Raw genomic sequence first — 13,090 nt, 5'->3', positions numbered from 1 at the left:
ACATTCCAACAGCACTGGAAACCTTGCAACCTGTTTTTTTTCAGGCTCTCAAAGACTTAAGAGGGCAGAAACCTGGTTGAAAAAGAATGAGAGCCATGCTACTGGATCCCCTTTCGGTTTCATTTTTTTGTGGGCCCCAATGTTAATCTAGAAGCTCTGTTTCTGAAATCAAAACGCAAAACCCCCTACCACCAAGCAGCTCCTCTCCGCCTGCTTAGCCCTAAATACTTAGCTCCCCTTTTTGAAGCCCTTCTGTAACATTATTCCCGAGTACTGTACACAGCACATCGCCTTCACCTAGAATTTGAAAAAACAGAGGAGCAACAAAAGGGCTCAAAGAGGAACAATGGCCTATTATGTGTGCCCTAAACAGAGAACATTCCTCATCTTCCACTGCTAAACATGTCAGCATCTCCCTGGCTCTGTCACATCCAGGCTAGCAGTCAAATCAGCAGGTCACTGAATGACTCACCAAAGTCAATACTGTGGCGATGTTCAGGAAAACAAGATAAGCACATACAGAGAAATACACCAATGGACAAAGATGCCAGTAAAAAAATTAAATTAAAAAAATGAAAAAACTGATCTAAATTTTACTAATATGTACAGACCAGAGAAGAGGACATACAGCGGTCAAGGTGAAATACCAAGCAGTATACACAATACAATCACAACAAAAAAATAAAGAAAACTTTACAAGGCATTACTATGAAAGTTTATTTGCTATAACATTACAGCTTTCATGGCAAAATAGTCAAAACAGCTTGAGATTGGTGCTATATTTTGCTATTGGTTAAAGGTACTTTATTGTATGAAAGTATGTGACCATTTCACAGAATTTACTCAAATTCACAACAGCCAACATTCTCTGAAATGACTTGCATAACAGTTACATGGAGCCATTTTCTCAATTGTCAATGTCTCAACAATCTGGTCACCATATTTAGGTAGTTTTTGTAGCCTTGAAGTGACACCGTATGACAGTATTTAAGAACTGACACATCACATTATTTTAAACGGTCTGATCAAGAAAATCACGATGGAAATGCTTTTACATTTACATAAAACAACCCCAATTAGGAGAATCGCTTGATCAAACAACAATTGTCCAAAGCTCTAATTTGTTGCGCATTAAACCAGGTTTTCAGTCTGGCTACAATGCTAAATGCACAGTCGCTGTGAGAAAACACATTTTTGCCATTTGCACGTAAGCCATATGACAAGGCTCTGAATGCTGAATGTTGCCTTTGCCTACACATGGAACAGAACTTCCTGTCAGAGTGATCTTTAATTACTAATAGCACAGCAAAGCAAACTATTTTTCTTATCAGGAATTTCTATTGTGTGAGACTATAAATTCCATTTAATCATCGACATGAGTATGTGCAGTGTTATATTGTATTTAGGCGCTCGTTTAGATTTTTGTCATAAGTGTTCCTACAACTGCATTTTTAATATTTCTTTACAGCTACTAGGCTAACTGGAGACACATACTGCTAAATTTGCCAAGGAAACAGCCTGGAAGCATTGTAATTGCACTTTTACAACATTTTTTACAGGTGTGACAAAAAGACAACCTTACTGTTTCAGAATCACAGGACAATTCTCACGAAGAGGTACTTGATAGGAGAATTAATATAAAGCAGAGCTTTACAATAACAGTGAATGGACCCTGATAATAGTTTTTTTTTGGAGTTTGATATGTTCTGATGTGATCCCAGTGTAAACAGGTGGACTGAGTGTTGTGCCAAACTGGCTGAAGACACTTGAAGGTTTGGGTCCTGGTTAAACTGGCACGTCCAGTTTGCATGAAACTGCGACTGAGAGACTGGCCGCTTGCTATAGCCACAGACTGGTTCTCAACCCCGGTCCCGGTTGTTTGAATGCACTGTACTCTGAGCTTCAGAAGAAGTCTTTCTGCTCTTAAAAGAATAAGATATTCTACACAATTGGCGAGGTTTCAAATAAATTAAAGTTAAATTCAAGTTTTACGTAGAAAACAAAACTGAGTTGAAAACCAATACATTGAAGGGAGTTATTCATCTGACATCACATGGTATTCCTGCTTTTCTTTTCACAAAAATAAAAAAAGACTGATTATGTACAAATGCTGTAACTTATGACTATACTATACTTTTTTGAGCTAAAACAAGAAGCGTGTAACTTGGATTTATGAGTGAAAACGATTGACTGCTTATACCCGTTGACAAAATTTACAATCTGACCAACAAGTCTATCAGCAAAGGTTCTGTATATATGATGCACGTGTGTATGAAGTACATGACAGAAAGATTTAAATATGCAGACACACAGATCTCCTGTGCTTTATCAGTCTAAATCGACTTCTCTGAGTGGTGGTTTGTTCCATATGCCAGTAATGTCTCCAATAAGAAAACACTTGTCTGACTCAATCCACTTATCCACTATAACACCACATATTCTGGTAACAGAATGTCCACCTCCTTGTCAAAATCACAAAAACAAGTAAACACAGAGGAATCCCATTTAAACCAAACTGACTCATGAACAAGTTATTGCCATTTTTCTTTTTTTAAAAATAAGTGCCTTTCCACGAATCTTATTTTTATAACTCTCTCCGTCACAATAAAAATGTACTCAGTATCTCTCTTCACCACTGCCAGTCATCTGACTAACATTTGATAAGAATACAAAGCATCAGCATAGAAATGCAAACGCGTGGTGTGTTAAGAACTGTTTATATACAGGAGAAGCTGCACGCTTCTCATTCACACACAAACACACACACGTAGGAAGTGTTAAGTAAAAAAACAAAACAAGAAACGCTTATTTAAAACTCATTCATACTCCTGTACTCGTCTCTTTTGCCATCTCTGCTCCGTGTCTCCACTGCCACGTCTTTACCGTCTGTTTTTTTTTTGCCCCTCGCCACAAAAAAAAAACAAATTAATAAAGGTTTACAGGTCGTCCTCCTCTGTCTGTATTGGGGCACTTTGAAACAAAAGAGAAAAAGGTCAGTCAATCACATCACAGCAGCAGAGGATGAGCATGCAGGTTTCAGGTTAATTAAACAGGGTTATGATATCTAATAATCTGGTGGGCTATCTTGTTTGATATTTGCAAGTATATTATTGTTTGAGAAGTATATATTTGCAAGACCTTTAGCACATGCAAAACCTTCTAGCACACACAAAACCAATAACATTACCAATGATTGGTCATGATATTTGTTCTGCACCAGTCATTGGTTGTGTTAGTAGCACTGCGTGTGCTAAAAGGTTTTGCACGTGCAAAAGGTCTTGATAAATCACGGCCGAAGTGTGTAATTTCTAACGCGTTCTTTTGCCTCCAAACTGAATCATAACTGATTAAATCTGAACTGGGCATCTAAAGACGTGGAACATGGACTCCTTCTCTTCTGAGCACTCTACTGGCTGACCTGTAAAGGTAGATTTGCACGTCACATAAAAGTGACGTAACCTCGATCCCGAATTCAGCCTGGATGTAAATGATAACAATGGCAGAGTGGCTGCACCTGAATTTGTTAAAATGTCAGTGTCTGTTTAGCCTGCAGTGGGTGTGTTTAGCGGGCCGGCGAGGTCGTTTTTTTTGTCCCTTACAGCGGCCCGTACTTGTCCTCGTAGCGGACCAGCACGTTCTTGCAGCGGCCGTAGTCCCTCCGCAGCTCGGCCACTTCCTGTCGCAGCGCGGTGTTCTCGCGCTCCAGGAAGGCGGCCCGCACCGTTATCTGGTTCTCCTTCAGCCGGCGGGCGTCCCGCGAGCGCTTGGCCGCCACGTTGTTCTTCCTCCTCCTCTGCCAGTACTTTTCGTCCTGAGGGGACCAAGAAAGGGGGGGGGGGGTGGAACAGGCATTACTGTTTACAGATGAAATCGACAGATACGACTCCTCAGCCTATGAGAATGCAGTGTTTATCACCTATACATTATTTAGCCTGAGTTCTTGACACCTGCAGTGAAATAAAGTGGTAGAACTTTGATGATATGGGGTTGTTTGGTATCTATGGGTTTTTTGGTATCTATGGCCATTGGTATTAGACTATGAAATAATGAAATCCAGCAAGAACCAAGACCATTTACAAAAAACCCATAATTAAAAAAAAAAAAAAAGAGTTCATTTTACACAGCCTTTTTGCTCACCTTTATCAAGATGGAAATATTTTTTTTAATTATATACCAATAATTTTGGAGGGCACTATAAATTATTTTTGTACCGAAAACAAAACATATTTGTGTCTCACAACATATGGACTTGAAGCCTATCCAAAGCATGTAGTCTTAAGTTCCACCAGTCCGGTTTGTGTAACGTGCTTTATAGAGGACTGCAACAGAACATTTTGTACCGAGCTTTTGTTCTCACAGCAGGCTAGGAACTGAACTTTCCATTCCTTTGTTGCAAACACGAAGTCCATATCTGCGAACACGGGGATAATCTTACGTGGCCGCATTGTGTTTTATCCTACTGAAGTCCAAACCCGCTAGTCCCCGCGCAGACTCCCCGCAGCCCCGGCTGCCAGGCTCACCTTCTGTTCGTTGGGCACAAACACCTTCTTGGCCTTCTTGATCATGGGCTGCGGCTTCAGCTCGTCCTCAGAGAAGCGGTGTTTGCGCGGGTTGAACAGCTCGCCGCCCGGCACGCTCGACAGCACCAGGTCCGTGGGGTCCGGCTCGAAGTTCACGTCCACTTCTATTTCGTCGGGGTCGATCGGGGTGGGGGTCACGCACTCCCGCTTGGGGCTCTCCTCTGAGAAGAGGGACAGGACCAAGCTCTGAAAACGTTCTAAACGAAATGGTCAGGACTAGCAATCTAAATGAGAGCAAAACAGAGCCTTTGGTCACATTTACACTCTTAGTAACTTGCACGCGGCATGTTGGCGTAAGTCACAACACAAACATTTTAGCTGAGTCGGATGAAGGCCTCTCATATGCGGCTTTGGCATGCAGTCCGCGGGGGGCCTGCCGGCCTGTGGGTGTCGCTAGAGAGCAATGAAATATGGGCCCCTAACCAACTAAAACCTCCCATACCCTGGGCGATGCCACAGCCAATTAAACAAAGTCCTATGGGGCTACAGGCACAATCCGGATTAAATCCAAGACCACGGAGCTCATCCATTCACCACAGTGTGGGACCATAACCGAACGAGCCACCCAGCAGCCCATGAATTACAATTTCCATTTAAATTTCACACTACCCTACCCCGCGCTCGCATCACTACAGCGTATATGTGGATTTGCGCTACTTCTCAGGCGTCTCTGTCTCTGTATGGCTGTGGCCCCCTGAGGATCAGCTCTGTGTCTCCAGTCTCCTGTACTCTCTGCCTGACTCTGCCCTGCTCACGGGTCTGTTGGGATGCGCACATCAGCGTGTTTATGCCACGCCTCCTGCGCCCCACGCCGCCACCCCTCACCTGCGCTGCCCGCTGCCCTGGCGCCGTCGCCCGACTCGGACACGGTCACCGTCACCAGCTCCTCCTCTTCCTGCTCCAGCTGCACGATGGGGAGGAGGCTGACCGTGGTCAGCGCCGTCCGGGTGACGGGGGGCTCCTTGGCGGGGGCGGGGCTGGAGGAGGAGGTGGGCGGAGCCTTGGCCTCGGCCTGGGCGGGGCCGTCCTTGCTCAGGCTCTTCTGCAGCTCCTCCTCCATGGACGCCGGGATGCCGTTCTCCAGCAGGAACTCGTCCAGGTCCATGTACTCCAGGTGGAAGGTCTCCCCGTCGTACGGGATGGTCTTGTCCCAGATGGCGGGGGTCAGGGCGGCCGACGGACCCATCCCGCCGCTGACCCCCCCTTCCCCGCTGTCTCCGTCGCTAGGCTCGCACAGCTTGTCTTTGTCTTTCTCTGCAAGGACAGGATGACAGTAACAGAGAGAGAGAGACAATAAACAGCGCTGCAGGATGAGGAGTGGGAGCCATGCTGTGTAAAGGGGGTGAGGGGTGGCGGTAAATAAGAATCAAGTAATGGAAGTAATCAGGAGCATGAAAGGGTATGAAATGTTGTGTAAGAGGCTGATGGACAGGGATGTGTGTGTGTGTGTGTGTGTGTGTGTGTGTACGTGTGTGTGAGAGAGAGAGAAAGAGAGAGACTTGAAGGACAGTGAGTGATCACCCACCAAGAGCAAATGCTACATAATTTATAGAAATTATTTGTGTGTTGATTTACTATCATCATCATTTTGCTTCTACTATGTTGTTATTCAGGATCAATCAATAAAGGTATGAGGCACCCCATTGTATTCCTTGGTATTATTATCATACAAATATAGACCATGTATGGGTATGTAGTTCATTTTTGGCCTTTGACTTCCACCTTGTGGTCATTTGATATAACGGATGAAATGAATAGCTCTATTGCAAGTCAAATAGGATGAAGACTAACATGTTTACGAAGTGCTTAACTGTTTTTTCTCTTTGAAAACTACCATTATTATCCCCTTCTGTAGTTTCAAAGTTGCGTTTAATGCCCAAACACAAATTGTAACATTGCACGTAACATTTCAGGATCAGAACTATACAATAACAACTCTTTGCTCTTGATAAACTGCCATACTCCTTCAACTAATTATTAACTGCAACAAGTTTTGCTAAATCCCGGACTAGATTAATTTTGAAAAAGATAAATCGATGTTGCACAACCAAATCTAGGTCCTGCCAAATGACCACTGTCTGACTTTTGGTAAAAAATAAAAATACAATTAAAAAATGACAATGCACATGACATTAGTTCCAATTGTGTGACCAATTAATAGGCTACATGCAGACACAAAAACCTTTTTATTAAAAAAGTTTCCTTTGCCTGAGTAATGATCTGTACTAACTTAATTAGACAAGATACAATTAAAGTATCTTGTCTAGCACACACTGATACCAAAAAGCATATTAAAATGATGTAATCTACAAGTTTTTTCTGACACTACTGTATTACAATTTTATGTTTCCAGAAATTAAACAGTTAAAACTTTGAACTGGAATGTGTTTGCCTCTGTCAGAAACAGTTGGAGATTGTCTAACATCGGAAACAACAAATACTGTATCCACACATGGTTCATTATAGTCATTTCATATGCATTTCATTTCACAGTGGAGTTACACCAAATGGCTACAAGATGTCAGTATGATAACAAAAATGAACTGCATACTTTTACATGGCCAGTCTTTGTGCATATGAATACAAGTGATAAATGAATTCTAACATTGAGTTCAGCTTGTCAAATCTAAGTTATATGATGACAATATATATTTACATGCAGGTTTCATACCTTAAAGCAGAATAAAACAATTCAATCTTTAACTGTAACTACAATTAAATTCTAGTGTATAGCAACATTATGTTGTGCTTAAAAAGTAACATAATGATACAATATGATCACAACACTGACATCTACAACACAGAACCTGAAACACAATAAATTAATGGCTTACACATGACAGAACTGGTAGTTGGGCATTTGTGGTTATAATTGGTTGGCCCTCTTAATTGCTGCTTGAAGCTATATTTTTATAATTGATTCGGGTCCAACCATGTACCATATTGTAAACTATTACTTTTGGTAACTACAGTAGCTCTTAAACAGTGTTCATACAGTGATTCTTCATATGAATTCATGTTTACACATACCACTGTGAACTTTTCAAATATCTAAAGATGTATTTCGTCCACAGTGCTATATGAACTAGATAGTTTAGACATGGAAAATCAGAATGAAACATGGGAGGAAAGTGCTCATATTGCTAACACACACGACAACAACAGAAACGCATTGTAAGCCCTTTTCCCCACAAAAGCTGGTGCATTTCTGACCCTCGGTTTTTCTATTCTCAAACCAGAACACTCACAGGGTGACCTCCGCAGATACTACGGTTAACGTACAAGCAGTCCTTGCTCAGGACAATGCAGAACATGCAAGCCTTTAAACGTACAATCCTAAAATCAATCCATGCTCTGGGTCGTCCTGTACAAGGACAAGCCAATAGCCTATGTTGTAAAGCACAAAAAAATGAATGAAATAGTTGAAAGTTTCTGAATGGGAGCACTTACCTCGAAGGAAATCATTTCGAAACTCTGCGTACCAAATTACTTAAATCATAAAGAACAAGCTGTACTATTCGGAATAAACCATATATATATATATATATATATATGTATATATAACATTTTATTGTGTGCTTTTCTCCCAACATATCATTCGGGAAAAGGAATTCGGCTCCATTCAGGTCCTTCCACACATCCACGCGAGCACTAAGTCCAACCCAGAAAACCCAGAAAACCCAGAAAAATTCAACCTTACCTTCGTTTCCCTCTTCAAGTATATTCGGAGGGGGATTTTCCATGATCTTCTTTAATACAACGGGAAACGAACTCGGAGGACCCGAGTCCAAAACGACGGTGACCGTCGAATCCACAGACATTGTTTTTAAGACAGCACCTCGCTGCCTTAAGTCAATTCAACAAAAACCAATATTCTTCGGGGAGATTACTACCCACAAGGCGTAGCGTCCAATATCTCTTTCTGTAATTATATTTACTATGTATTCTAAAAGCCAATTTAATGCTTATGTCGGTATATCCTTTTCTGCTAAAGTCAGCCGAGCCAAAACGTCTATTAGCACAGTCGTACTGCCACTCTCACGCGCCTGACGCCTGTCTGACCCAGTTCCCCGGGTTGCTACTGAACACCGTTTTGGTATTCATGAGAGACCGCACCTCTCTCTACTCGCTCACTAAATGCGGATATGTCGCTTGTGGTCCAGCCACACGAATAATAAAGGCAAAGGAAGGAGTATCTTTTCATACTCTGAAAGCCCATTGGTCAACGAGGAGACTCATTCATACGTGTTGGGGTACCCGTTGATTAGTGACCGCAACTGAAATAATATAGAATCCCAATACTCATGTCAAGTAGCCTAGCCTATGCAATTTATTTGGGGATTGCATATGTTTTCGTGTGAATTAATGTTTACGTATGTTACGTGGCTTTTTAACGACATTATAACTGTATAGACTCTCACCCGAATCGTTTCTGTCGTGCAGTAACATCACAACAAACAATGTAGTTGGAAAACTGGAGTGGTGTACAAATTATCTTTATTTAGGCTACGGTTTATCAAAAATCCCACGCTTCGTCATCATTTTGTTGAATAATATGTAATGCATGCGACAGATGGCTATAAACAACACAAAACAGGGACATGATACAGTAGTCAGTTCTTTCAGTTGCAGCCTAATTTACGTAGGCTATTTTGCTAATCCAAGACTGCAAGTCGCTCACACGCCCGCGAACGTGCTGTCTCTGCGTGACAACAAAGGGGCGGTACACCGGGGGTGGATTTATTATGCGCGCGCCACGTATGGGGCGGGGCGTCGGCACACATGTTGTCTGAGGAAGAGTTATTGCGTTGGTTTATTTTAATTTTTTGCATGGTCATTGTGACTTTGAATACGTTTTGGGTGATGAAATCGTAGTTTTTGGAGAAAATGCTTGTCATCCAAGAGTGGCACCGAAAGGGCACAGAAAGCTGAAGGGCGATTATTGTTACACCAGAAACGACCTTTCAACGATTAAAAAACAAAAAACAAAATACTGCGCCATAAATATGAAAACCTAAATTATAATACGCACCTAAAATGCCAGCATACTACATATTCGAGTAAACTTTTTATCATTGTGTCTATATACACAAATAAATACACAACGCAGTAAATATTTAAAGCAATGAAAATTATGACGCACATTAACACAGAAACGATTACCACTTAAAATTCCACATTAAAGCTGGCACATACTCGCCAAATACCCAAATTATAAGAAATATTCTCAAAACAGACACGCGGAGTAATAACTGTGCAGTTGTGCGCCTGCGTGCCTGCAAGTGTGGTTGAAGTGCAGAGAACATAATGTACTAAGCAGAACATTTCTCCCGTGTTCTTCTACCATGAAACCTACATCAAAGTTTCAGAAAAAAAGGACAGGCTCTGATTTCTCATCTTAACAACCTATTTCCTACAGATCCGTTTCCCCAAATAAACTAAGCTTCACGCATTTCATTATCCAACTGCTGGAAGTAATTATTCTAGTTCACCGTGACTCAATGATTCAGTCCACAAAGTGACAGCAATTATTTTCTAAATAATAATAATAATAATAATAATAATTATTATTATTATTATTATTATTAAGGACTCACAAAGACCCCCAGAGCCCAGTTCCAACTCCAGATTTAGGTTTGGAACAAGCTTTAAATTCAAAGAGCAGACAGTGGAGTTTTCCATGTGGAATACAGCTGCAACAAAGCTATAAGGATATGGGTAATTTCTAAATTATATTTTTTTTAAATAAAAAATTACCCATATCATTGTATCCCGCATTATAGGAGCTATACCGTGCCCTCCATAATGTTTGAAAAGGATACATTTTCTATAAATGAAAGTAGTCATGTTGAGTACTGGGCATATCCTTTGCAAACAGGGACTGCTTAAAGTCTATGACCCACAGACATCTGGTGCTGAGCATCTTCTCTGGTGATGCTCTGCCATGCCTGTACTGCAGCCATCTTCGGCACCTGCTTGTTTCCGGGGCTAGTTGCCTTAAATTTTCCCTTCAGAATATGAAACATATGTTCAGTTGGTTTCAGATTGGGGCCAGTCAAGAATTTTTCCAGTTTCTGGCTTTGAAAAACTTTGCTTTAACAGTATGTTTGGAATAATTGTATCTACTGTAAATTTGTATCTGATCGTGTTACTTTGTTGTCTTTGATGCTGCAACAGCGCAAATTCCCCCAGGGGATCAATAAAGTACACTACTACTACTTATTACATTATTGGTTTTTATTACATAAAAAATTTGAAATGGGAGTTATTACACTATTGGTAGTTTATGACATTATTAGTTGCTACAGGGCTATAAAAAGCTAAGATATTGTTAGAGGGCGAATTATTTCCACATGATTTAAAAAGCTCCCGACAGGTCAGAGCTGTTTTGGCGGCACGAGGGGGACCTACACGATATTAGGCAGCTGGTTTTAATGTTGTGGCTGATTAGTGTATATATATATATATACCTAGATTTTGAGAGTTTCAATTCAAGACCCATAGACTGTGCTTTATATTGTATGCGTGAGTAACTTGGAAAGTGTTGAAAACATTTTAAAAATAATATACTATATATATATTATATTACATCTACGGGACGTAATAAGGCAGTTTGTCCACTGCAGAATGTAGGGCGCTGCTGAACCTCTTGAACTGAAGCGCAGCAAGCCATATAAAAAACCGAACCCTGCAGGACCACTGAGACGCAGGCAATGCTGGCGCATACACGCCTATCGGGGTGCGTGGTTGACTGTCAGGGTGCAGAGCCGGTCACTGGTACAAGCACTCTGTGCAGTCGTTTAGGGCCACACAATTCAGTTGTGTAATTTATGTCTGGAAAACTTTGGGGGCCACAACAACTTCCTTGTTCAGGGACACCGAAGCCCTAGAGCCACATCTGTCAGGGTGTGTTTACGTACTGCCAGTGTCATAAACGTGCATACAGAGTGTGTGTGTGTGTGTGTGTGTGTGTGTGTGTGTGGGTGGGGCGGGTTGGGTGTAGGGAGTAGGGTGCGACTACTTTTCCTGTTTTCCAACAGTGTATTTGCTTTTTTTTTTTGGGTGGGAGGGTCGCTGCACTGTCCTGTTAGTGTCAGGGGCCCAGGCTAAGGGGGTGCTCAGTAAGATGTCCAAACTGAAAAACAACTCATCAATATACTAGAACCTTTGTACTCTGACGGCATAGTCCTCAACAGGATCTTTCTCTCACACACACACACAAAACATGATGTTCCTAGCCCTCAGAATGAAGACTAAATCTACACACTGGCAGTCAGCAAAAGAACTGAAATTACACATATGAACACTGGTACAGAGCCACCATTCCCACGGAAATGTGTCTGACGCTGCAGAACAACAACAAAGGGTAGCTTCAGCTATGGCTGTTCAAAGCATCTATGCCCCTTTATGAAAACATACTTATCACATATTAATGCACTCGCCGGTCCCAACAATAAAAATTGCAAATACTATTTAATGTTATACTTGGGGTGGCAGTGTATGATAATGGGAAGGGAGCTGGACTTGACTGATTTCATTCCAGGTAGGCCACAGCCTTGGTATCCTAGAGCAAGGTACTTAACCTGAATTGATTCAGTATATAACCCAGTTGTAAAAATGAATATGTAGAATGCTTCAAAAAGGTCGTGTAAGTTTCTCTGGATAAGAGCACCAACTACATGCCAGTAATATTGCTAATGTAAATGTATATTTCAGCATGTTAATAAACAAGCAGTTAACACCAAGGATGCAGGTGAATTTACAGCGCATTTCAATCAGCTCAATTCAACATAAAATTATCAAATTAAGATGAATACTAACAAAGTCGCCTTGATTCTTCACGAACATGATTACACCCTTACCGTTGTCATCGAGAACAGGAGCAGAGAACGGGTACTCGAGCAAAGCTTTAAATATTTCTGGAATGTCGTTCGAGTCACCGAGAACGTTTTTGTGAAGTGAAGCAGACATCCTAACCGTTTTTAGGAAAATCAGTCTTTTGAAAGCCCGGATGCAGAACTCTCTGAAACTGCAGCTTAGCACAAAGCTTCGTCCGTCTCTAATGACTTATCTGCCACTTCTACGGACACCTGGGAATTTGAGACTTCCGATGGATGTTTTCTAGTGCGATTAAATAAGTTACCTAACGAACCACGCCTTCTAAAAATCAATGACAAGCAAGCTGACCAATGACTAGTTCTACATGCCACCCTGAAGTCGGTGAGACTTCTGATTCGTGAAAATGGCTGTCCATTGTAGGAAGGTAAGCCAATCGAAAACTTGCATTGAGGCATGAGCTTAGTTACCCAACTCGCTCTGTGTTGCTGTTACGAAACTGTTCCTGAAATAAGGGTTGCCTACATAGGATGTTTTTTCTCGTCCTAAAGTTAATTCGCCTTAATAAAACATGCTAGTACACGCGCTTTAACCTTTTAGGTATTTAGAAGACGCATCATATCCAGAGCGACTTACACAGTTTACATTCTTTTCACATACAATCAATGTGTACA

The 13,090-nt window shown here is 41.5% G+C and overlaps 1 protein-coding gene across 3 annotated transcripts; it reads right to left on the bottom strand.

Moving 5' to 3' along the window:
- Positions 1-692: 692 nt before the first annotated feature.
- On the bottom strand, positions 693-12,702 carry tefa (TEF transcription factor, PAR bZIP family member a). 3 transcript variants are annotated; one of them, XM_035403878.1, is made up of 5 exons: positions 12,443-12,701; positions 5,406-5,834; positions 4,521-4,741; positions 3,600-3,811; positions 693-2,970 (listed from the first exon to the last, which is right to left on the bottom strand). In XM_035403878.1, exons 1-5 carry the CDS (start codon positions 12,549-12,551, stop codon positions 2,937-2,939), a joined length of 1,005 nt encoding a protein of 334 aa, XP_035259769.1. In that variant the 5' UTR covers positions 12,552-12,701; the 3' UTR covers positions 693-2,936. The 3 variants fall into 3 exon arrangements, with proteins under 3 accessions (XP_035259769.1, XP_035259768.1, XP_035259772.1); XM_035403877.1 differs by lacking the exon at positions 12,443-12,701 and adding an exon at positions 8,281-10,087; XM_035403881.1 differs by lacking the exon at positions 693-2,970 and having other exon boundaries at positions 3,596-3,811; positions 12,443-12,702.
- Positions 12,703-13,090: the final 388 nt, after the last annotated feature.

The sequence above is a fragment of the Anguilla anguilla genome, chromosome 2 (assembly GCF_013347855.1).
Source record: "Anguilla anguilla isolate fAngAng1 chromosome 2, fAngAng1.pri, whole genome shotgun sequence".
NCBI classification, from domain to species: Eukaryota; Metazoa; Chordata; class Actinopteri; order Anguilliformes; family Anguillidae; genus Anguilla; species Anguilla anguilla.
The sequence above is the reverse complement of the archived record's forward strand: the minus strand, read 5'-3'. Positions and strand labels throughout refer to the sequence as shown.